The sequence below is a fragment of the Psammomys obesus genome, unplaced genomic scaffold (assembly GCF_907164565.1).
Source record: "Psammomys obesus unplaced genomic scaffold, mPsaObe1.curated_primary_1811, whole genome shotgun sequence".
NCBI lineage: Eukaryota > Metazoa > Chordata > Mammalia > Rodentia > Muridae > Psammomys > Psammomys obesus.
The window spans coordinates 932,548-958,256 of NW_026596073.1; the positions used below are offsets into that span (position 1 = coordinate 932,548).

A 25,709-nucleotide genomic window follows, 5' to 3' on the forward strand; every position below is an offset into this window, starting at 1 on the left:
TATAATATAATATAATATAATATAATATAATATAATATAATATAATAAAATAATATATATTATGCTATACTATATTATGCTATATTCTGACACCACAGAGCTGCAGGCCTGTGTCCTGTGCCTGGTGCCATGACTTTCTGACCAGTACCTGTTAGTCAACCAGCATTGCTCTGATATTTATGCTCCCTCTTTGCATGGCAAAAAGCACAGAACTAAAAATTACATGCACAGAGGCTCATGCTAACCTCAGCACTGCCCTATTGGAACTGTGTTCCCTTGCACATGTAGTTCACATGCCAGGTGATGGCATATAGGGAAAATCACCTTAACAGCAGAAAAGACTTATCCAAAGTGGAGACCTCTGCATGCATTACGCTATGTTTCTGGTAGGACTCTGGGTACTGGTCAATCTGCTGCTCTCTGACAGTATGATCAATAACACGTTCTCCCTAATCTGGTTTAAAGGATGGATTTGCTCACTGCCCACACTTCCCTGCTGCCTTAGTGAGGCGATACTCAGTTTATTACAAGTACGGCTGGGTAGCTGCAGGGAGTAAGTCTTGGTCATCTGAGAAGATAAGATCTATAGGAAATGAACTGTACATTTGTTAGAAATAAACACAAAGAAACTGGTTAAGTACCTGTTTCTGCTTACTAACTGAAAGGAAAGAAAAAAAAAGCCTGTGAACAGATACCTTGGATATGCAGAGAGATGAAAGTGATTATGTCATCGAGATACACCAGAATTGGTGACCAGAATGATATATTTTTTTTCTTTATGGAAAATTCATACACTGTATTTTAATTATACCTACTCCTCCCCAGCTGCTTCCAAAAATCCCCTCAATATCCTCCCAATTTTGGGTACCCATTCTTTTTTGTTTGTTTGTTTGTTTTTTTCTGTTTTGTAAGCACATGGAATCCAGATAGTGCTGCCTATATACTATTGGGAGATTGGCCATCGAAAGTGGCCACCCTCCCAGGTGTTACACCTTTAGAGAAAACTCTTCCTCCAGCAACTGTCAGTTATCAATTGATTCTAAGATATATGTGGGAATTTAGGATCACCTCCTTCTCCATGCTGGAATTCTACCTGGTTTGAGCTTGCACAGGTCTTGGGCCTGCTATCACAATCACTGTGAGTTCATATGGACAGCTATCCTGCTGTGCCTGGAATGCAGCTTCATGGTAGTCTTCTACCACTTCTGACTCTTGTAATCATCCTACTCTTTCCTCCACGATGATCCCCGAGCCTTAGGAGGAGTGAATGTGATATAGATGTCAAATATAAGGACGTCTTTTTCTTATTATCTGTACCAAGACCTGTTATGAGCCTCTAGCTTAATCACAGTCTGCTGAGGAAAAAAGTTTCTCTTATGAGGTTTGAGAGCTACGCTAATCCATAGGCACATCAACAAGTCATTAGAAGTCAATTATATCTTTAGCAGAATAATATTAGTAGAATCTACCTCAGGGCCTATACACTGTCTAGTCCCATGTTTTTGGCCATGAAAATGGTCCAAAGTATGAGTCATACCTTCTGGAGCAGACCTTAAATTAAATCTGAAAATGGTTATTTACTCCCATAACATGAGTGCACCATGGGTCATATGTTGTCAAACCAACCATCCTTGCAACTCAACAGTCTTGCAGGTGCGAAGATTGATTGGTAATTATTTTTCTCTTCCAGTTTCAGCACACTAAATTATAGAACTATAAAAGCTAGTCAGTAAGGAGGAAATTTCTAGAAAAATTCCAGCTTTATTTCACAATGTTTTATGACTCATGTATCTGGTGTTTTCAGCAATAGGATCTTACCACCAAGTTCTGAAGGGTAACCAGGAACCCTGTCATTATCATTGCAGTATTTATTAACTAGAGTTAGATTTTCCTTTTGCCATCACCTTAAAAATCAAGAATGTTAATTGAAAAGCTGAAAAAGCTCTCAAAGAAATTGAGTTATTTTAAAATCACCTAAAATCTAACAAATCATAAATTCAACATTTTTTTCATATTATAGTCCATTGTATCAAATGCTAACCAGATTGTCTCAAATATAGATTTTTGTATACTATCTACCTTTTGTGTACATGAAAGTGATATTTGTTGATTATTCAAATCAAATGTCTTCTACTTAACGACTGATGCAATTCACAATATAATCTCAGAATGAAAAATCAGTTAACACGATAGGTAGCAAAATAAACCTAATGATCCATTTACAGAAGAAAATATTTAGTATTTCCTGGCTTCCAGGATGTTTAAAAGTGACAAACTTTAGATTTTAAATCATATTGAAATTTTATTTAAAACAACATATCTTTCTCATATTTATTTTCTCATTATGAAATCAACAGAGGAGGTGAAGCCTAAGCAAACCATTCTTATCTGTACTTGACAGGCTGAATGTAAATAAACTCTATAACAAGTTCCTAAACGCACAGACTTATGTACTATAGCTTATTTGTATCATGACATCGAATTCTAACTCTGTACTGGCAGAGTGATGACAAGAATTTCAGACGTGGCTCAACCTGGCGAAGGCAGTTTCCTCCTCGTGAAGTACATGGAATCAGCATGATGCCTGGGTCCTCAGAAACTTTACCAGCTGGATTCAGGTTAACCACGACATCTGGACAGTCAAGGAAAATGACGACAGATGGTACAGTAGTTTCACAATTCTGCTTATGAAGTAAAAATCTTGTTTAGTCAAAGCTATATAGTTCTTCAAATTTGCATAGATTTCTGGGATTGATTTTTTTCTTAAGTCAGTTTGCTTTGCTTGAAATTTACTTTGCTTTTGTCAAAAAAAAAAGACCATTTGTAAACTTATCAATGCATGAATCCATGACACTTTATAAACATTTGAAAAATAAATTACATTCCCTCCAAAACAGTTCTACTGATGTCCACATCCAGGAAAAACAACACACATCTGCATGATATGTGTTTCTTTACTTTTCTATGCTGAAAATAAAACAATCTATTTAAAATGGAAGATGGGTTTGAACTCAGATCCCACCAGAAATGGGAATTCATTCTACTGACACTTTTATATATTGAAATAGTACAAATTTTATATTTCGTTTTTCAAACTCAGCTTCATTAGATATATTCTGTCTCTGACACAGGCAGAAAGCGTTAAATAAACAAGCACAAATATGAGAAAAGTAATAAACAAACACAAAACCAGCAGTGATTTCTCAATCACATCTCCATCTGTGGACATTAGACTTGTGCTATGTCTTTCATAAAAAAAACAGTTATTCTGAAGAGACAACTTTGAAATAATAATAGGAATCCCCAAATTATGTCTGTTTTGTAGGCATTAAAAAAATAATCTTCCACTTGTTATTAAGATAATAATCTAGAATCTTCATTTCTAGCTTTATTTTTTCCCAGCCATTATGGCAATTAAAATTCATCTGAGTATAAAGTGCAGCCTTTGAGCCACATTTCTTTTACCATGTTACTATTTTGTGACTTGTTACTAAGGTTCCAGGGTGATTTATCACGACTGAAATTAGTATAGAAGTTTGTCAGTACATAGTACAATCCACAATACTCAGTTCCCTAAGAGTCATCTTGACAGCAAAGTGGACTCACCCTGGGGAGATGCTTTGCCACAGATTCCATCTAAGGAGGGATCTATAGCAACTGGAGAGCTCAGCTGAATTGCACTTGGGTGAATTTTCATTAGTGTCTGGGACTAGAGAAGAGGAACGTGAGTGAGTGGCTAATGTCTGAGACAAGGCTGTGTACTAATACGTTCAGGATCCCTTTATGCGGAGAAAATCAAACTCTCTCATCTATTATCTGAGAACGTCTAAAGCCCTTTTCTCATTTGCAGTTGCTTCATCAAGACTGCAGAGGTTAGACAACTCCACTGTTCGCACATACTCATGTTGACAAGCCACTCAAAGGAGACAGCACTGACCTGCTGTGAGTAGTTCCTCTTGGCTGACCCACAACAAACCAACAGAAAGATGGGATTACAGAGACTAGTCAATATAGCCCACACCCTTTGGTATGGCCTAGCAGTGCAGAGGTGGTCACCCCCTCAAAGAATCTTAAACTGTAGCTCTTCATCTAGCATTTCCTATCACTATCTCTCTCCTGTGTTTAGTGGTCTGCCTATTGAAAGCCTGCCACTCAGCCATTCCACAGTCGCGGGTTGCTAAGCATCTTATTTGCAGTGGCATAAAACTCCATTAGTAAGAGTCTGGCATTTAAAAGAATCAGAGATTTCAAGTGTCTTTCATAGAAGGAAGCCAAAATCAAACAATAGGAATCTCTGCGAGTTCACAATCAAGAGATGGGAAATTAGATGTGGATTAATACTAACAAGGAAGTTGAAAATAAAAAAAATATTGAAATGTCAACATTTTATTTCCCATCACTATAATGTATACTTGCTGAAATCAAGCATGAATTTTAAGAATGTGGGATATGTATAACATAGGAAAAATAATTACGAATAGAAATTGCATAAAACTTTGTTATGTTCATACATGGCATTTATTAGGAAGTGCGAATCGCTGGTATGTTGGTATAACAAGATTTTATTCTAAAACCTTCTTATGAGGAAAACTACTTTCCTAGTTTTATAAATTTCAAATGTTTGAAAAACACTTTAACCTAAAATTTGGTTACCAAATTTTGGGGGTGTACCAAACTATTCTATCATAGTCAATGAGCTGATATTTGAGAGAAAATATTTTTAAACAGTATTTGTGCCCAGGCATGGGAAAGGAGACAAGAAGACATAGCAACAATTTGACTGGTACAGATTATTCATTGCCTAGAATCAATATCTCTCTACAGCATATCATTGGGCTTGAGAGAGTAACACAGGAAATGGCATGTTGCCCTACATGAGTTAATAACTGATAAGGCATAGGGGAAAAAAAGCATCCAGACATTTTTATTTCTTAAAATGCTGCACTAATATAAAAATTTTGTGATACACAATTTGGTCTTAGTAAGCATGGCCTATACTACATAATCATTTGGCTAAATAAGAGACTTTCCAAAATGCTGTTTACAAAGGATTCAACACATAACAAAATAATTTTCTCAGAAATTCAATAATTTACCAGCTTATAAATGACTAATATGTTCAGCGTTGCTTGCCGCTTAGCCCTAGGCTCATGGGTAGAATTAATCTTGAACTATTTGCGATTTATTTTTTTTTCTGCATGTCATTCTAGCTCATTTTTTTTAAAATTTTAACCATTAAATAGAATAACAATATTTGTTAATAGGATAATCATAGAAGATCTTTATTTTTAGTTTGGTGATAAATTTTAATATATGTTGCAAAAATAAATATAAACATACTTTTTATTAGCTTAATGTGTCAGTAAGTGTAACTGTGAGGTTTTCTTGTGTGATGTCATGACTGGAATCTTTGGTGAAATACACAGAGCTGGTGCAGAAACATCAAAATGCGCTATGTTTTATGTTCTGTCATGATTAAAGAAAAATATCCTAAAAACTCTAAAATATATGAAGTAGAATATGGATTTATTTCATGGAATAGGTCAACTCAACCCAATTTAATAATTAGCAACCTATAAAAAAATCTAGAAATCATGCTGACATTTTATGACTGTTCCTGTGACAGTTATACTTCTCTCAAGTTGAACAAATCCTGCTAAATTTTCATTAAAAAATTAGTAAATGAGTAAGTGTAGAATAGTAAATGTCACACCATCTACTATTAGTTACAACCTAGATACTTTCCTTGCATCAGGCCTCTAGAACAGGCCCATTCAGGCTGTATGAAAGTTCAAGCCTTACTAACGGTGTGGGACCCATGGTTGGGAGTCGCCAGTGAACTCACGCTTCGCATTTGTGTTTTTTCAGATGTCATCTTTTCAGTCTACACGACCTAAAGGGCACTACCGCATCGGACGGCAAATGGAGAAATTCTTTGTGAAGACTCAATTCTAAGGAAATAATATAAGTAACGGTTTACCAAACGTAAACGTCATTTTGGGGGGAATTGGATATTAAGTTTGATTAGTTTACTATGATTGTAATAAAATGTTTAAGTCATCCAAAATATGAGCATCATCCATGCCATAAATTCTGTACATCTGATGCTTTTATGAGATGGAACCACTTGTTTTTTCATGTTGTAATATAATAGGCATTTATGTATTATTGTGTATTATTTCTTTTTAAATGTGTAAGTCTTCTGTAAATGGATATAAATATGATTTTTTAAAAAAATAAAATATATGGTTCATGGAGTCTCGAGTGCAAACATTGAACAATTCCAAGTACTGTTCGTATTTTACCATTCCACCATTTTTACGGTTTTTGAATTGTAACAATCAATATATTTCCTAGAAGCGTGTTTCCTGCTTCAACATGCTTCACTTTCAAGTCTGTCAGACCTTAAAGCTGAACACCTGCCTCTGATCATGTAAAAAAATAAAAAAAAAAAAATAGAATGATTTAACCTGGACCTGGAGCCCAAAAATGACCTTTAAAGGCAATCAGGGCCGTTATGCCCTAGAACTTTTGAAGAAACACTGTGATGGCTTAACCTCCTTTTCAGTAGAAAACAAAGCCAAACTGTTTACAAAAGTCAAATGCAATGATTTTAAAAATTTATATTAAGAAAACCGTTACCTAATCATGTTGCCTGTGGACCAAGAAACACACACACTCACACACACATACACAAACACTTTATTAATTACCGCATGTTCATTCAAATACTCTGAACTACCAGCCAGTACTGGACAGTGAATATCAACCTCTGTAGAGTCTGAGGCCTGTTTCCACTGGAAACAAATAAAAATAAAACAAAACCCCATAACCCAACACGTTTAAAAAATCACTGCTAACAGGGCATTACCCAAAATCAAGTCTAATATTACAAGCCTTCAGCTGATATGACCTTTTTTTTTGTAATTTCCCTAAATTCACTTTCATCAGAGGAAGAAAGACAGAATGATTAGCATATATAGTGTATAAAAAGTATAGAAGAGTAATCTCTTCCTTGTGGCTTTATTTGGTGGTGTCACTGTTGTTTATTCTTTGTTCATATGGGAGATTTCAAAGTGAAACCTGTTTAAATAATACCATTGATTTAACTGCTGTTTTCCTGCTGCTTGGTCTTATTAAATGCAAGACCTGTCATTAGTAAATTCATTTTTGTATATTAATTTGTTATATTTGCACGTACATTTGTTTTGATGTCTATTTTTGTTGAACAGATTTAATCAAAAGGTAATGGTAACAAAACCTCTCCATTGTCAATAAAAAAAAAATGCTTCCAGTTTTCTGCTTAAGCTTTGTTTTCTAGTAGCATAAAATTTAACCATGTATTCGAATTGCAAAGAAAATCATTCAATGATTTCTAATGCAGTTTTATTCAAAATCGAGTCTGCCACTAGAGGGAGGTCTAAACCAGGTAATGGAAGTGGTTTGGATTTTTTTTTTTTTTTCCTTAACGTTGCTTGAGTAAAATCAATGAGAGAACTGTCTAAGAGCATCTAATGATGAGACTCTTGATTCATCTAAATGGAATATAAGAGAGAAACTACGATACTCATTTGCTAGGAAGATTAGTACTTAAATAATACTGTGACAACCAGTTTTGCATAGCTGTAGTAAAATACTTGCGACAAGTAACTTATAAGGAAGAAAAAAATTATTTTGGCCCACACTTTGTGATGATCTAGCTCAAGAACCGGAAGTCTGCGCGCTTTGGGAAATCAAGTAGGGTGGAATGGCGTGGTAGGAAGCTGCTGGAGAAAACTGCTCACTCCACTGTCATGAAAAGAAGAGAGCGCTGGAGAGAAAGCTCAGTGGTTAAGAGCACTGCCTTGCCCTTCAAAAGGACATGGGTTCAATTCCCTGCACCCATATGGCAGTTCACAACTGTCTGTAGTTCCAAAGGATCTGATACCTTCACACTAAGGCACATAAAATCAAGTTAAATAAATAAAAAATATTAAAAAAATGTTTTTTTTTGTTTTTTTGTTTTTTTAAAGAGAGAAAGTGAGGACACTGTGAGGACACAGTTGATGAAACTGAGGACACTGTCCTCATAAGAGGGGCACAGTTCACATCAGTATCACCTTACCCAGGCAGAAGCTTCCGGCAGAAGATCAATATCCAATTATAGCAACCACTGTCGACAAAAGCAGTTTCTTCTTTTGAGAAATTATATAAAAAATACTGAATATATATATATATATATACACACACACACATATATATAAATCGGTTTCATGGATTGAGCTTAAATTTCTGTGTTTCTGTTTTATTATTATTACTCTTTTGACCATCAACATTAGGCATTCAAACATCTTAGAATATCAGACCACGCCTCCTCAAATACTATTTTATATTAATAAAACCACCTTTTGAAATCTAAAACAAGTTTTATTTTTATCTAGTTAGTTTATTTTGTATGGAAACAATAAATTGTCATCCTCTTTAAATATTAAAAGAACTTTTATTTTTGTTTCTCAAATGTCTTACAAATTTAAAATTTTGTAAAATAGAAGAGTGCAGAATTCATCTCGGGAAATTTAAGTATGGTCCCATTTCTTAGATTACATTATTGCTATCAAAGACACATTCAATTCAAAATATTTTATTTGCAATTTGGCCAAACACCTTATGGTGAGATATAAAAGAGAAAGTTCTTGAATTTTCTCCCCAAATTTTAAGCATTAAAATGACTAAGTTATATATTTCATCCTTCATGTTAGCACCAGGTCTCTAGTCTGCAGAGGAGATGAATTTCCTTACTGAACCATAGGAAGTAGCTTCTTCCCAAGTGAGAAACACTGCCTTTTTATTTCTTTGTTCATTTGTTTGTTTGTTTTGTTCTATCTCTCTCTCTTTATGATTTCTTCAGCTGGAAAATAACTCATGCCTGCTTGCTCAGTTGTCCCTTCAGATCTGATAAAGAGGAAAAAATTCTGCAAATCATCCAAAGATAAAACTTTATTCAATTCTTAGATCTGCCTGTGTTTATAACTTGCAAATGAAAAATGACAAGTTCAGGTAGATTATCTGATTCATGTGGGGAAAATAATGAACATATTAAAATTATTGATTTGTAATTTAGCTCTCTAATTAATAAAATGTACACATACAATGAATAAGTCAACGAATCCAACAGCTTCAAGTAATGAAATGTCTATAAAGTTGGCTTAATTCAGGCTACCAAAATAATTAAAGATGATAAAGATACTGTATTCAAATTTGCCAATAAAGAAGGTAGTTTCATCAATAAAAATTTCCCTTGAAATGCCATTTAATTTTCAAGCAGCAGCCCAAAGAGGCCTAAAAATGCTATTATATAAGATATATATATATATATAACTTTTATGACAAGTAAATTCCAATCTTTTATTTCTCACCTACATTTCTTGCATTTCGACTATTCTGTTAGACCACAGACCAAAGAGGCATAAAAAGAGAGCTTTTATGTAAAATATTCATAACTTTTATGAAAAGTAGATTTTAATCTCTCATTTCTTACCTATATTTCATGTATTTTGACTATTCTGTTAGGATATTGTGCTCTTCATAATAATGTTTCCAAAAGACTAAATAATTGAATAATTATTCTGAGAAGTCTCCAATGAACACAGTATATACTTTTTGGATTTAAATATGGGCCCTGATGAATTATGTATGTAGAGATCTGAGCTAGTTAACCAACTATTTTTTTCTATTCTAGTGAGTTGATATATTTTTATAAGTTTATTAAAATCTTATTCTATTTTTAATAGGTTCAATCATTTAAAAAAGCTACAGATAGAAATATATGTTAGAACATAATTATTAGATAATTTAACTTGTGATCAAAACTAAAACTTGCGATAAAAGTAAATGTTTGCAGTCTCCTGACAAACCAGAGGCTCTTGTAATATGGTACAGTCCTTCCTTCCTTCCTTCCTTCCTTCCTTCCTTCCTTCCTTCCTTCCCTCCTTCCCTCCTTCCCTCCTTCCTTCCTTCCCTCCTTCCCTCCTTCCTTCCTTCCCTCCTTCCTTCCTTCCCTCCTTCCTTCCTTCCTTCCCTCCTTCCTTCCTTCCTTCCTTCCTTCCTTCCCTCCCTCCCTCCCTCCCTCCCTCCCTCCTTCCTTCCTTCCCTCCCTCCCTCCCTCCCTCCCTCCTTCCTTCCTTCCTTCCTTCCTTCCTTCCTTCCTTCTTTCTTTCTTTCTTTTTTCTTTTTTCTTTTTGGATTAGTTTTGGTTTTTGTATATATATTTTTTCCAAGACAGGGCTTCTTTGAGTAGCCTTGGCTATCCAGGACTTGCTTTTTAGACCAGGCTGGCCTCAAACTCACAAAGATCCACTTGCCTTTGCCTCCCTAAGTGCTGGGATTACAGGCGTGTACCACCCCACCAGCTATTTTTCTTAAAATCACTTGTTAATTTATCGAGGGCCAAAGCTATAGCTTAGTGGACAGGGCTTGCCTAACATTCATAAGGCTCTGGATCAAATCCTCAAAGGAAAACAATGCTAATTTAGAGCTAAATATTTTAGTTCATGCCTCTAGCAGTAAATTCAGCCACACTTATATTGCAAATGTAAAGCCAACCTAGGAAATTTGAACTTAACAAAAAAAAAAAAAAAAAAGAAAGAAAGAAAGAGAGAGACAGAAAGAAAGAAAGAAAGAAAGAAAGAAAGAAAGAAAGAAAGAAAGAAAGAAAGAAAGAGGAAAGGAGGGAGGGAGGAAAGATGGGAGGAAGAGAGAGAGGGAGAGGGAGAGAGAAAAGAGAAAAAAGAGAATGGAGGCTTATTGATATTACCCAGAAAGTTTATTGATTTGTTACATGAGATGAAAGCCTTCCAATTTATTCTTAAAACATCCTTCTTGTCATTCCTTTCAATTTGTATGTCATTCCTTGATTCCATCAAAAATGAAGGCATCAAAATGCACACTGTCAACCATAAAAGGAGAACACAGGAGCCTTTATCTCCACAAAAGATTTGGTGAAAGGATGTCTAGGTTCTCTGCCAGATACATGCCTCTCCTTACCCAGTAACAAGCAACCTGGAAATGGTGCTTGACCCTGGGGTCCTATGTTGCTAGGCAACCTAGTCTATCTAGAAGGTTACCTAAAATTAAGGTAGTCAACCACAATAACATTTTAAATTATATTCCGACTGATTTTAGTTTATATTTTGATCAAAGAGTGGCCGATTCTTATCTCCAGGAAGTACGTTTATAGTACAGCTACTTTCAATTAAAATGTGTCTGTAAGGCACATGGATTTGTAAAATCACACAACACAGAAATGTTCCTTAATACGCTAGATAACATATCATGATCCATGTTACAGGAAAGAGGTAACAATACAAACTGGCTCACGTGAAACAAAACATTCTGCTTCATTTCAAGGGCCACCAGACTGATTTAAGGCTATAGTTCATGTTTGAGTTGATGGGTAAAATATTTTTCAAGTAACTATTTATAGAAATTTAACAACTTAATTCCAGCTGGAAAATTAAGGCAAGCTGATTGAAAAGAGTAAACAAAAATCACAAGGCCTGCTTCAGAACTTCTTCTATGTGACCGAAAATGCTAGGGTCCTCGATGGTAGGGGTCACCTGGAAATAAATAGAAAACGTCAGATGATCGCCTGTCCTTGAACTTTGCTGACTTTTTGTCCAACACGCTTTTTGTCTGCTCATTTTTGTTGTTGTTCTTTTAAATTTTGTTTTGATTTTTTTTTTTCTTGAGATGGGGTCTTGTGTATCATGGGTTGACTTCAAACACCTTGTGTAGCCAAGTTCCTCAGCCATGATTTCCTCATCAGTCTGGCTTTACCTCCCAAATACTAGGATTGCAGACACACACAATTTATACCCCCAATTATTTCAGAAAACACCTATAAAATATGTAAAATGTGGAATTTCAAGCCAAATAATTAAGCTTTTATCTTTTGCAATAGTAAATGAATAAGTTTGTTCAGCAAAATTGTTGATATTTCTACATATTTCTTCAGTTTTTATTTATTCTGAAATTTGCTCAGGCAAGTAATTATTATTATATAAATAATTTGAGGAAATTACAGATGTTCATGCCAATAACAAGCCTTGACATTAAAACATATATGTGCTTGAGTCAGTCTAAAGCTTCCTAAAACTATTTTCTCTCATAATAGTAGAAATAATTACAACTGATGTATTGGAACATTTTAGACTTCTCATATACTTCACTTTCTCATCATGGATGATCATTAGTGACTGTAATGAAGCAATATGTACATTTTAGTTCAAAGGAATGAATTTCTGCAAGTCTCTTTGAAATTTACAAAATTGCTACAAGCAAAGTTCACACCACAGTTCCTGTAATTAAAGCACATGATTTTTAATCAACACTTTCTCAAACTTTTCTTCTTACAGAAAATGAAGGAGGTTTTCAGGAGAGAGAAATCATGATTGAAAACCTTAATCTAATAGCATTTTGCTTTTGCCAAACACAATGGAAACCATTTCAGGACTCACCATTATAGATTCTGAATCATTTACCTTATAAGGCTTGCCATTGACCAGGGCAGACAGTGTAGACCGTGGAATCTTGCCAGACCTGGTTTTGGGTAACTGTTTGACAAAAACTGCATTTCGAAAAGCAGCCACAGGGCCAATGCTCTGCCTAACGTGTTTCACAATTTCTTCCAAAACTTGTTCTTCTGTTGCATTTATATCTAGTGAGAAAGGTGAGTTAGTGAGTACTGAGTTAGTGCCACTCATTCATACACAAACAGTCAGGGATGACAAAGATGTCTCTCACCTTTCTTCAACACGCAGAGTGCTAAGGGAACATGACCTTTCAAGGGGTCTTCCTTGCCAACCACAGCACAGTCAGCCACAGTGCCGTGTGAAAGGACTGACTGTAAAGAGAAAAGGCATGCCTTTAGAATCAGTATATGTTTATAATATTAATACATAAAGAAAGAGAATCACCAAATCCATAGCTGCTTTTCTGAAATTTCCTTCCAGCTCACATCATTACTTCTTAGGTGAACAGTTGTGATCCCCAAGGTGGCTACTGAGGGCTGACAGTAAGAAAGATAAATTGCCTGGCTTACCCGGAAAGGAGAGGGATTGTTTATTCGTGGTAATGTGTTATTAATGAAGTCAAAGAAAAATGTGCTCTAGGTACCATATTTAGACAAAACACACAGGCCTTCTTTAACAGAAAGCCTTGGGGGCATTTGCATTCATTTCTGGTCTTCCTACCTAATAAATGTGACTTTCAGGGGAATCCAAGGATGCCCCAAGATGAAAGAGTGAGTTTATTTTTGAGGGCTTAACAGAACATTCTATTCATCAGGTGGGTCCTTACTCCTAGAGAGGGTTTTCCAGCACCTGGGGAGGTTTGCCATGAAGAGGAGCCCTGGTATCAGATTGTCGCCACTATAAGAAACAACTTCTGTTTTGTTTGTTTGTTTGCTTACTTTTTTATATTTATTCATTATGCATACAGTATTCTGTCTGCATGTACACCTGTACAGCAGAAGAGGACACATGATATCATTATAGATGGCTGCTGGGAATTGAACTTAGGACCTCTGGAAGAGCAGTCAGTGCTCTTAACCAGTGAGCCATCTCTCCAGACCATGCTTGCTTGTTTTTGTTTCTAAAGACAAGATTTCACAGTGTCATTCTGGCTGTTCTGTAACTCATTCTGTAGACCATGCTGCCTTCAAACTCAGAGATCCTCCTGCCTCTGTCTCCTGGGTGCTGGGATTAAAGGCATATACCACCACTTACAGTATTCTCCCTAAGCTCTCAATAGGTCGTATAGAACAAAACAGCTATCTTTCTAGGATCACAGATTGATCTACCACATGACACATAGATGGCTATGGTTAAATTATCTGCTTAAGTAGGACTTAGAAAAATCTGTGCAGAAGTCCTCCTCAAATACTGATATATATTTCAGTCTTTCCGAATGTCTAACAATAGAGAACAGTCAATTATCTTGATTGAAAGCTCATTCTCTAGAGCTTTTAAAAAAATCTTCGGTAAACAAGAGGGCTTCTGATTTTTTTGAGTTGATTTTGTATCCTGCCACTTTGCTGAAGGTGTTTATCAGCTGAAGAAGTTCTCTGGTTGAATCTTTGGGGTCGCTCATGTATACTATCATATCATCTACAAATAGTGACACTTTGACCTCTTCCTTTCCGATTTGTATCCCCTTGATCTCCTTTAGTTGTCTTATTGCTCTGGCTAGGACTTCAAGTACAATGTTAAAGAGATATGGAGAGAGTGTGCAGCCTTGTCTTGTCCCTGATTTCAGTGGGATTGATTTAAGTTTCTCTCCATTGAGTTTGATGTTGGCTATAGGCTTGTTGTATATTGCTTTTACTATCTTTAGGTATGTGCCTTGTATCCCTGATCTCTCCAAGACTTTAAACATAAATGGGTGTTGGACTTTGTCAAATGCTTTTTCAGCATCTAAGGAGATGATCATGTGGTTTTTCTCCTTCATTTTGTTTATGTGGTGGATTACATTGATGGATTTCCGTATGTTGAACCACCCTTGCATTCCTGGGATGATCAGAAGCCCTCCTGTATACCAAAGACAAAAAGGCTGAGAAAGAAATTAGGGAAACAACACCCTTCACAATAGCCACTAATAACATAAAGTACCTTGGTGTGACTCTAACCAAGCAAGTGAAAGACCTGTTTGAGAAAAACTTCAAGACTTTGAAGAAAGAAATTGAAGAAGATCTCAGAAGATGGAAAGATCTCCTGTGCTCATGGATTGGTAGGATTAACATTGTGAAAATGGCCATCCTGCCAAAAGCAATCTACAGATTCAATGCAATTCCCATCAAAATACCAACTCAATTCTTTACAGACCTTGAAAAAAAGATTCTCAGCTTCATATGGAGAAACAAAACACCCAGAATCTCCAAAACGATCCTGTACAACAACAGATCATCTGGAGGTATCTCCATTCCCGATCTCAAGCTGTACTATAGGGCAACAGTAATAAAAACTGCATGGTATTGGCATAGAAACAGAAAGGAGGATCAATGGAATTGCATAGAAGACCCAGAAATAAACCCACACACCTATGAATACTCAATATTTGACAAAGAAGCCAAATCCATTCAATGGAAAAAAGACAGCATCTTCAACAAATGGTGCTGGACCAACTGGATGTCTACATGCAGAAAAATGAAAATAGATCCATATTTATCACCCTGCACAAAACTAAAGTCCAAGTGGATCAAGGACCTCAACATAAAACCAGATACTCTAAATCAGTTGGAAAAAAAAGTGGGAAACAGCCTAGAACTCATTGGCACAGGAGACAACTTCCTCAACAGAACACCAACAGCACAGGCTCTAAGAGCAACAATCAATAAATGGGACCTCATGAAACTGAAAAGCTTCTGTAAAGCAAAAGACACTGTCATCAAAACAAATAGACAGCCTACAGATTGGGAAAGAATCTTCACCAACCCTTTATCTGACAGAGGGCTAATATCCAGTATATATAAAGAACTAAAGAAGCAGAAAAGCAACAAACCAAGTAATCCACTTAAAAAATGGGGAACAGAGCTAAACAGAGAATTCTCGAAAGAGGAACATCGAATGGCAGAGAAACACTTAAAGAAATGCTCAACCTCATTAGCCATTAGGGAAATGCAAATCAAAACGACCCTGAGATTTCACCTTACACCCATCAGAATGGCCAAGATGAAAAACAGTGATAGCACATGCTGGAGAGGTTGTGGAGAAAAGGGAACCCTCCTCCATTGCTGGTAGGAATGTAAACTGGTTCAACCACTTTGGAAGTCAATCTGGCGCTTTCTCAGACAACTAGGAGTAGTGCTACCTCAAGACCCAGCTATACCACTCCTAGGTATATACCCAAAATTTGCTCAAGTACACAACAAGGACATTTTTTCAACCATGTTCGTAGCAGCTTTATTTGTAATAGCCAGAACTTGGAAACAACCCAGATGTCCATCAACGGAGGAATGGATACAGAAATTGTGGTATTTTTACACAATGGAATACTACTCAGCAATCAAAAAGGAGGGAATCATGAAATTTGCAGGCAAGTGGTGGGATCTAGAAAAGATCATTCTGAGTGAAGTATCCCAGAAGGAGAAAGACAAACTTGGTATATACTCGTTTATATAGACCTACAAGATATGATAAACATAATGAAATCTACACACCTAAAGAAGATAATCAAGAAAGTGGACACAGGTGAAGGTGATTAATCCTCATTTAGAAAGACAAATGGGATGTGCATTGAACTTATGACAGGAGTCTACCACAAAAGGAATCTGAAAGACTCTACCTAGCAGTGTTTCAAAGCAGACACTAAGACTCATAACCAAACCTTGGCAGAATGCAGGGAATCATATGAAAGAAGGGAAGTTAGTATGATATGGAAAGGATAGGAGCTCTACAAGGACCAAACATATCTGGGCACAGGGTCTTTTCTGAGACTGACACTCCACCAAGGACCATCTATGGATATAACCTAGAACTTCTGCTTGGATGTGGCCCGTGGTAGCTCAGTAACCAAGTAGTTTTCCAAAGTAAGGGGAACAGGGACTATTTCTAACAGGATCTCAAGGGCAGGCTGTTTGACACCCCACCCCCACCCCAGGGGAGGAGCAGTCTGTTAGGCCACAGAGGAGGACTTTGCAGCCAGCCCTGAAGATACCTGATAAAACAGGGTCAGATGAAAGGGGAGGAGGTCCTCCCCTATCAGTGGACTTGGAAAGGGGCAGGGAGGAGACCAGGGAGGGAGTGTGGGGTTGGGGAGGGAATGAGGGAGCGGGATACAGCTGGGACACAGAGTTAACAAAATGTAACTAAAAAGAAAAAAAAATCTTCTGTTCATTCATTCAATAAATGCTGTCTGCTTTCTACACTACAGTGCTACTGCAGTAGGCTCTGCGAAGAGCAAAACCGCAAGGAGAAACATTTCAGGGAGCCCTGCCTACCAGGGAAGATGCAGCAACATGTCCTCATGAATGCGTACTTTCATGAACATGTATCTACAAAAGGGTCAAGGCTTCTGAGAAATGCAATATCTACATGCTGCTAACATCACCCAAGGATAGGAATTTCAGAGATATAAACATCTTATTAAATGACAATAGACCTCCGCTAGCAGTGGACTTGGAGAGGCACATGGGAGGAGATGAAGGAGAGAGAGTGGGATTGGGAGGGAATGACAGAGGGGGCTACAGTTGGGATACAAATTGAATAAACTGTAATTAATATAAAAAATTAAAACTTAAAAAATTTAAGAATGACAATAGGAGATGTGAATAGATGTTTACCAGGCAAGGAGGAGGGGGCAAGAGAAAATCTCAGGGAAACTGTGCAAGATCAATTCATATCAGAAAAAAAGTGAGTGGGGCTGGAATGCGTAAAACAGACAATGGTGATCACAGAAGAGAAGCAGCTACCTGATACATGAGAGCTGTTTAGGGGACTTAATTTAACTTTTTAAAATAAAATTATCTTTCTATATTAATTACAGTTTATTCACTTTGTATCCCAGCTGTAGCCCCCTTCCTCATTCCCACTCAATCCTGCCCTTCCTCCCTCCCTCATCTCCTCCCATTTGCCTTTCCAAGTTCACTGATAGGGGAGGTCCTCCTCCCCTTCCATCTGACCCTAGCTTATCAGGTCTCATCAGAAATGGCTGTATTGTCTTCCTCTGTGGCCTGATAAGGCTACTTCCTCTTTAGGGGGAGGTGATCAAAGAGCAGGACACTGAGTTCATGTCAAAGACAGCTCCTGTTCCCTTTACTAAGGTACCCACTTGGATACTGAGCTGCGATGGGCTATATTTGAGCAGAGGTTCTATGTTATATTCATGAATGGAGCATGCTTGGAGAATCAGTCTCAGAAAAGACCCCTGTGCCCAGATATTTTGGTTCTGTTGCTCTCCTTGAAAAGCCCCTGTCCTCTCCACGTCCCAATATCTCCCCCTTCTTTCATAAGATTCCCTGCACTCTGCCCCAAGTTTGGTTATGAGTCTCAGCATCTGTTTTTATACCCTGCTGGGTAGAGTCTTTCAGAGGTCCTCTGTGGTAGGCTCCTGTCCTGTTTCCTGTTTTCTCCTTCTTCTAATGTCCATCCTGTTTGTCTTTCTGAGTGAGGATTGATCATCTTACCCAGGGACCTCCTTCATGCTTAGCTTCTTTAGGTGTACGGAACTGGGTATGTTTATCCTTTATTATCGGTCTAATTAAACTTTTATTTTTAGCAACATTAGGAAAGAGTACAACAACTTTAAGAGAAGGAGATGCAAAGTCAGAGTAAAATTGTTAAATATATTTTTAGAGTAGGTACAAAATTATAATAAACTAGGCAAAAAGTAGAAAATTCCGGTATAGGCTGTGCCCTCACATGTACACAGCCCCATGACTCATCTGTACCTAAGTGGCATATTTGTTATAAATAAAGAACAATATTAGACATTGTCATTACTGTAGTTTACAGTCTATATACTTGTGCACTTTTGTTTTAATCTGTAAGTTCTAACAATGTATGACATACATCATCATTGTACAATATACAGAATAGCCTGGTTTATTTATACTTGCCCTGAGAGGCTGTTCATACCTGCTTTCAATGAACCCTTAGTAGCAATGACCTTTTTGCTCTATCTGAATTCCTTTTTTGATAGACCCATAAATTGGAATCATACTGTATCCATTTTCAGATTGACTTTTGTACTGAAGAATAAATTTAGAGAAAAATAGACTTACTTTGGTTTTAGTCTGGAGTCTCACAAACTATTGAGAGCAGTGTAGGTTTACACAAGTTGACACTCTGAAAGACTTACAGTATACTTAAGGCTTTGGAAGTAGATATGCAAATATATTAAGAAACAAACCAGACAATATGTGATAATATTTTGGATTTATGTCATGAATAATGTAGAGAGATTAAGGAAAACCTTGTGAGGTTTAAAATTGATTAACTGGTTAGATGGTAATAGAGTTGTTTTAATAGAAATTGCTAGGCTTAGGAAAAAACACCATGTGTTGACTTAAAGTTGTTCTCTTCAGGTACCTTGAGAACACCCAAGTAGAGGAGTTGTATACAGGGATCTTAAGAGATTCATGCTCTGAAAATCACATCTAGATATCATTCATACAAACATGGCAATGGAAGATGTAGACACAGATCATATTATTTAGGGGAAAAGTGGCAAGAACATAGCTTAAAGGACATACGAGTATCTTAAACATCTAATGGACACACATTAAAAAATCAACTGATGTAGTATGATAAAAATCAGAAAGGCAGGGTAAAATATAACACAACTGAATTAGGAATGTGCCGCTTTAAGATCCAAGTGTTTCTTGTTGCTGCTGTTGTCGTTTGGTGATGTTGTTGCTTTACTGTTTGCTTTTATGAGCCATATTGAAACTGCAGTTTCTTTTCAAAACTCTCAGAATAATAAACACAGAATAATTTGTACAGATCAAATGCAACCTTCCATGGTCCTGAATGGATATACAAATCATTTCTTCATTACATCTCTCACCTCCTAGCTTGTAAGTGTTCCCATGCCCACAGCGATTAACTCCTACAAGTGCTGAGAATGGTACACACCAAATACTTGCTATTAGAATGGAATTCATTCTTTGTCTGTAGATGTTCCCAACTGCTTTATATTTCATAATTTTATTTACTTTTAAAGCCAAAAATGTTGAAAATACAGGGATAACTTAATGCCTGGTTACCTAGAAAATTATTTTAAATTAAATTTATATTTTTATATCAATTACAGTTTATTCACTTTGTATCCCAGCTGTATCCCCCTCCATCCTCCCCTCCCAAACCCACCTTCTCTCTCTCATCTCCTCCCATGCCCCTCTTCAAGTCCACAGATAGGGGAGGTCCTCCTTCTCTTCCATTTGACCCTAGCTTATCTGGTCTCCTCTACTGGCTGCATTGACCTCCTCTGTGGCTTTTCAAGGCTGCTCCCCAATCCAGAGGAGGCAGTCAAAGAGCTAGCCACGGAATTCAGGTCAGAGACAGTCCCTGTTCCCCTTACTAGAGTATCCACTTGGAGACTAAGATGCCATAGGCTACATCTGAGCAGGGGTTCTAAGTTAACTCCATGCATGGTCCTTGGTTGGAGTATCTGTCTCAGAAAAGACCCCTGTGCCCAAATATTTGGTTCTGTTGCTGTGCTTGTGGAACAACAGTCCTCTCCAGGTCTTATCCCCCCCTTCTTTTCTAAGATTCCCTGCACTCTGTCCAAAGTTTATATATGAGTCTCATTATGTGCTTTTATACACTGCTGGGTAGAGTCTTTCAAAGGCCCCTCTATGGTAGGTTCCTGTCCTGTTTCCTGTTTTCTCCTTCTTCCAATGTCCATCTTGTTTGCCTTTCTGAGTGAGGATTGATCATCTTAACCCGGGTCCTCCTTCTTGTTTAGTTTCTTTAGGTATCTAGAATTTTGTAGGCTTATCCTACATTATATGTTAGTATCCACTTATAAGTGAATATATACTGTATGTGTCTTTCTGTTTCTGGGATACCTCACTCAGGATCTTTTCTGGTTCCCGCCATTTGCCTGTAAATTTCATGATTTCCTTGTTTTTACTTGCGAGTAGTATTCCATTGTGTAAATGTACTACAATTTCTGTATCCATTCCTCCATTGAGGGATATCTGGTTGCTTCCATTTTCAGGCTATTACAAATAAAGCTGATAATTATTATAGTCAGTTGCCAATTTCTAAAAAAAATAACTCTTCCCCAGAGCAAATGACATATAGATTTGGTGTTGTTTTAATTTATTGTATTAAGAATAGTTTTTTTTTTTTTTTAACGTAGCTAACTAGTTAACTGTCACCAATAATGTTCAATGGTACCCCAAGCTTCTGCAAAATAGAGACTGTAGCACAGTTGAGTTGATTTGAGATCCATCAGTTGGCAGTCAGTACAGAGTCAGCTAAAAGGCAGCACAGTGGTGGTTCAAATAAGTTCAGGCGAGTAAAATTTAGTTTGGTACAGTTCATGCTCAGGAAGTTGAAGCCAAAAAAAGAAAAAAAAATAGGAAGGAACCAGAAGATTAGAACAGATTTCTGGAGTTAGTTTGAGGCCATGCAGAGCAAATCATTGAAAAGCCAAGGTTAAAGCAGTCAGCTTGGAGAGAAGTTTGACCTAAAACAGCTGAGTTGAACCAGACAGCCAAAGTCCAGAAAGAACAAGAAAGGGAGACTCTGTTCATCAGTAAGCCTCCAAGATGACAATTACATCTGGCAATTAACAGTTACTTTTACATAGAAGGCTTTATTAGTTTCTCTGGTAATATTTGCATGGTAAATGATGGTTTTGAATAGAAAGTTCCACAGGAAAGCATGAAAATGCATGTTGACAACATCTGAGATAAAGAAGAGCATCAAAACCCTACATGGAGGATGATGAACACCCTATCTGTGCACTGCCTCCACATGAAGCCAATGAACCATTGATAATGAACTTGCATTACTAACAAAAGACGGGAGTACAACTTGAAACATAACTGTCTTAGTATACATCCTTCATTGTTCCAAATATGGGCATTTTCCATGAATTTTAATGAATTATAAGTCTTAAGTCCCCAATGTAACAAACTTAAAATTTGAAGTTATGTTTTAAGAATTTTACATATAAGCAGTATTTAACAGACTCAGTAAGTTGTATTTCTATATTTACATATGTATTATAGCTATATGTAACAATAATAATCATAGAAAAAGATGCCAAGAATTTGAGAGCATTTAAAGGAAGGACGTAAGAGGAGTGAGAGTGAGAACACATAGGAGAAGTTGGAGAGAATAAAGGAAAAATGATATAATTCGACCAAAAAATTTTAATAATTATTTTAATGTTAGAAGAAATACTTAAAAAATTAATCATCCTCCACATCATTCTGTGGCAACTGTTGGTCTCCATGGTGGAAACAAGGAGGATGATTTCCAGTTCTGCCACTGGTGAACTCCAGTACAGGGTGACAAGAGGTTCAGCACCCTCATCAGGAAGCACTCAGAAGTAAAGGCAATATGTATATAATATTGGGTAGAACTAAAACTGCCAGGGGTCCTTAGAGAGGACATAGAACTAGATGTCAAAACAGTCAGTTATCTTAGAGTAATCACTTTTAAAATGACAAAGTAGCTAACTTGAAAACAGTGTATTTGATCAGAATGACTAGCCCTGGGAGAAATGTCCAAAGACACTAGACTTTCCAGGAAGGGACTTGGCAGTAAATCCCAACACTCTCAGTGAGACTATTAGATTGATTAACAAACTGAAACTTTAGCCACAGATGAAAGGATGAAGTTCGAGAGTCCAATTTTTTTTTCCATGGACACTATCTATAGCAGTAAGATAGAGCTGAGTCAGACAGAATATGCTGCCTCCTACTCATGTTGTCTCCATAACCATGACTGGAATATTTCAGTCACACTTTTCATTAGAATGCTTTGAAATTCCTCCAAGTTTCTCTGTTCTCTAGCTCCTTGCTAGACTTTCAATGATTAATCGTGTTTAAAATAGATCCCTATTACTAAGTAGCCACAGAAGGCTATTTCTTGAACAGGGATTGCAAGAATTATGTCCTTTTAAATTTATAAAAACTATTTGACAGCTCCATTTTCTTGTATGAAGAATGGAAAGAACAGATTTTATAGAATATTTCTGACAGGAATTGTCATAGAGCACCTGCCAGCTTCATGTTTCACCCTTTTGAAATTTTATTCATTTATTGGTCATTCAATACCAAGTGATCAGCCCTAAAATGTTATACACACAAGCAATGCTAAACAGACTCTGTAAGTCTTTCTGTCTCTCTGTCTCCCTCTCTCTCTCTCTCTCTCTCTCTCTCTCTATATATATATATATATATATATATTTGTGTGTTCGTATGTATGTTTTGTCTTGGTCTTATGCTTCTATTTTGATGCTAATGACTGGCTTTCAAGATCTGGTTACTGCCCTATCCTTGTTGTGTAAACCTGCCTAACACATTATTCCTGATTGGTTGAGTAAAAGGTTTGTACTTGGGCAGGGCGGAAGAACGCAGGTGTGGCTAAGGTTCCCAAGCTCTGGGGACAGGAGAATCATGGGAAGAAGACAGTGGGAAGGAAAGGGAGAAAAGAGGAGGAAGCCATAATGGGCTAGCATGGAAAAGAAACCACATGGTCTGGGAGGAAGGACTCCAAAGGTGTCAAGTAAAAGAGTAATTCAGATTAAAAATATAAGCAAGTATTTATAAGATTATGAAGGCAGCCCAGATAGGAATGGTTAAGGTTGATGGCATTGGATGGAGGCTGGTATATGGGGAGGTTATTGAGACAGCATAGGTGGAAATATATGCCTAGCCCAAGATAAATAAGTCAATTATAAAATCTAACAAGTGTTTGTGTTTTATTAATTGTGATAGCAGGTCAAATAATACCACCAAAATAATTCTAGGAAAAATAATAAAACTTATACAGCCTGATATCATTATATTTACAACAACAGATATAGATAGATAAGCTATATAGATGATTTAGATAGATATAGTTATAGATAGGTAACATAGATATATATGAGAATAGTCCGTGTATCTGAAAAGAGCTATGTGGGAGAGTTTAAAGGGAGTAAAAAGAAAGAGCATCTGATGCAACTATATTTTAATTTAAAAAATAAAAACTAAAAATATTAAAAGTTTTACTTAGTAAAACTAGAAAAAGTTAGATATCTTTCCATATTGAAATTCAGCGACTAGTTATTACTTTTATATAAATGGATTTTTTCAGAAGACTAAGAACCTTGCATTCTTTTCAAACACACTAAAATATGGGTTTTTTTGTTATCACAAATTATAACCATTTTAAAACAAGATAATAATATGATAGCATTAAGGGCCAAGTGCTGTAGAGTGCAGTATGCATTACTTCAATGCAGCCACTCCTGATGAGACCTAATTGACTAGGATCAGAAGGCAGGAAAAGAAGACCTTCCCTATCAGTGGGCTTGGGGAGGGGCATGCCTGCAGAGGGTGGAGGAAGGGAGGGATTGGGAGGGGAGGAGGGAGGGAACCACGGGGGGGGGGATACAAAGTGAATAAAGTGTAATTAATAAAGAATTTTAAAAAAATAAAACATGTCATGCTCTACTTCTAAGAGATTTAAGACTCCAGTTTTTCTCACTGAAAACTTTAGAAACTAAATAGTGAAACTGGGCATGTCAATAAGAGGTAGTGGAGATAACACTGCAGGCACATACGTTACATTAATTTTCTAACAGATTTTATGAGGAGTAGAAAAAAGCCAATAAGTCAGGGACTCTACAGAAGACTACAAATAAAGGAAAACCAAGCCAGATATGAAATGAGGTGATTAGTTTCTTATTAAGCATAAATATTCAACAAAGCTAATCATTAATTTATATAAAAAAGAGATGTTAGAGTAATGGGCTAAGAAATATTCTAAGGCTCTGTAACAATCTTTCTGTAGAAAGAACAAATCTGGCCTGTTTTAATTTTCTTCTGTATCTGTTAATTTCAGCTGGTCTAAAATCTGTTGTTCCTCACAGTGTGAAGGATATCAGAAGAAACATAAAAATTCACAACATATAATTGAATACAACAATAATTTTCATTCTAAAACTAAGGAAACTAAAAAATTGCTGATAAAAGCTATGGAGACATCATCATCATATTTGATTAGCTAGGCTACAGAAATGCATATGAATTTTGGTGCTAATCTTCTAGAAGCAAGAAATTAAATATTCATGCAAGAAGAACCACCATTTCACCACACTCTGAAATACATGAAGCAGAAATTTCTATTTCACGTTATGATAAAATGCTGCCACTCAATAACAAGATACTATTATAACACTAAAGGGTAGCATGTTCTAGGACATTTTATCACATTTTTATTCAAGAACACCACACTGACTGACACTAAAGGAAAAAGTAAAGTCATCATTGCAAGAAAAATTAAGTTGTTAAGTTTGGCCTGAAGTCAGGCATGGCCATTAGAGAAGATGAAGCTGCCAATTATGAAGAATAATGGGTCTTTGAAATCTTTTGATCCTGATACACTGAATTGTTTATTATGTGAGCTTAAACATTTCCCTTTATTGAATCGTTCTTTGTTTATTCCATTAAATAATAGAACTATTGTAGAGTTTTGTTAAAGAAAACAAAATTGAATAACTAGACCTATTTTATCTTTCTGATTACAATAAAATCTGACAAGCTACAATACTTATCAGATGTTTCATACTTACATAATCCCTTTCTCAGTCATATATTTTATATCCTAGTTCAAAAATTTAGGTAATTGTCAGTTTTTCTGGAGCATTTTATGATGCTTTTAGAAATAAAGAATATACATATTTCTTACCATAAGTACAGTGCTTTAGAAGTTATGATTTGAAGTTGTTTCACAAACCAGATTCTAATTAGTTGACTCCTTTTTTTATTTTCTGTTTTAAATGTTCAGTTTTTGTTGGAATTATTTATTTTATGCAGTGACGGGCTTATAAGGACATTTTGACTGATAGTCAAATATACTTTGTCCATGTGCACTGCCTCACCCCATCCTGTTATTCCTATCTGTACCTCCCTTTTTCCTCCTCCCTCCATTCCTTCCTTTTCCTATTTAGATATATTTTCCATATCTATCTATCTATCTATCTATCTATCTATCTATCTATCTATCTAT

At 36.4% G+C, this 25,709-nt stretch overlaps 2 protein-coding genes across 8 annotated transcripts in view; one reads left to right on the forward strand and one right to left on the reverse strand.

Moving 5' to 3' along the window:
* Ppfia2 (PTPRF interacting protein alpha 2) overlaps positions 1–7,256 on the forward strand; it is a 504,690-nt gene extending 497,434 nt beyond the window's left edge. For all 7 annotated transcript variants that reach the window (XM_055625946.1, XM_055625947.1, XM_055625948.1 and 4 more), the window contains 3 exons: positions 2,503–2,662; positions 3,851–3,942; positions 5,869–7,256. In XM_055625946.1, the coding sequence (XP_055481921.1) occupies positions 2,503–2,662; positions 3,851–3,909 (219 nt within the window). In that variant the 3' untranslated portion in view covers positions 3,910–3,942; positions 5,869–7,256. The remainder of the gene's footprint in view (positions 1–2,502; positions 2,663–3,850; positions 3,943–5,868) is intronic.
* Positions 7,257–10,784: 3,528 nt separating this feature from the next.
* Acss3 (acyl-CoA synthetase short chain family member 3) overlaps positions 10,785–25,709 on the reverse strand; it is a 179,364-nt gene continuing 164,439 nt past the window's right edge. Inside the window, exons 10-12 of the mRNA XM_055626191.1 lie at positions 12,781–12,880; positions 12,519–12,694; positions 10,785–11,594 (exon numbers count right to left, since the gene is read on the reverse strand). Coding sequence (XP_055482166.1) covers positions 11,526–11,594; positions 12,519–12,694; positions 12,781–12,880 — 345 coding nt within the window. The 3' untranslated portion in view covers positions 10,785–11,525. The remainder of the gene's footprint in view (positions 11,595–12,518; positions 12,695–12,780; positions 12,881–25,709) is intronic.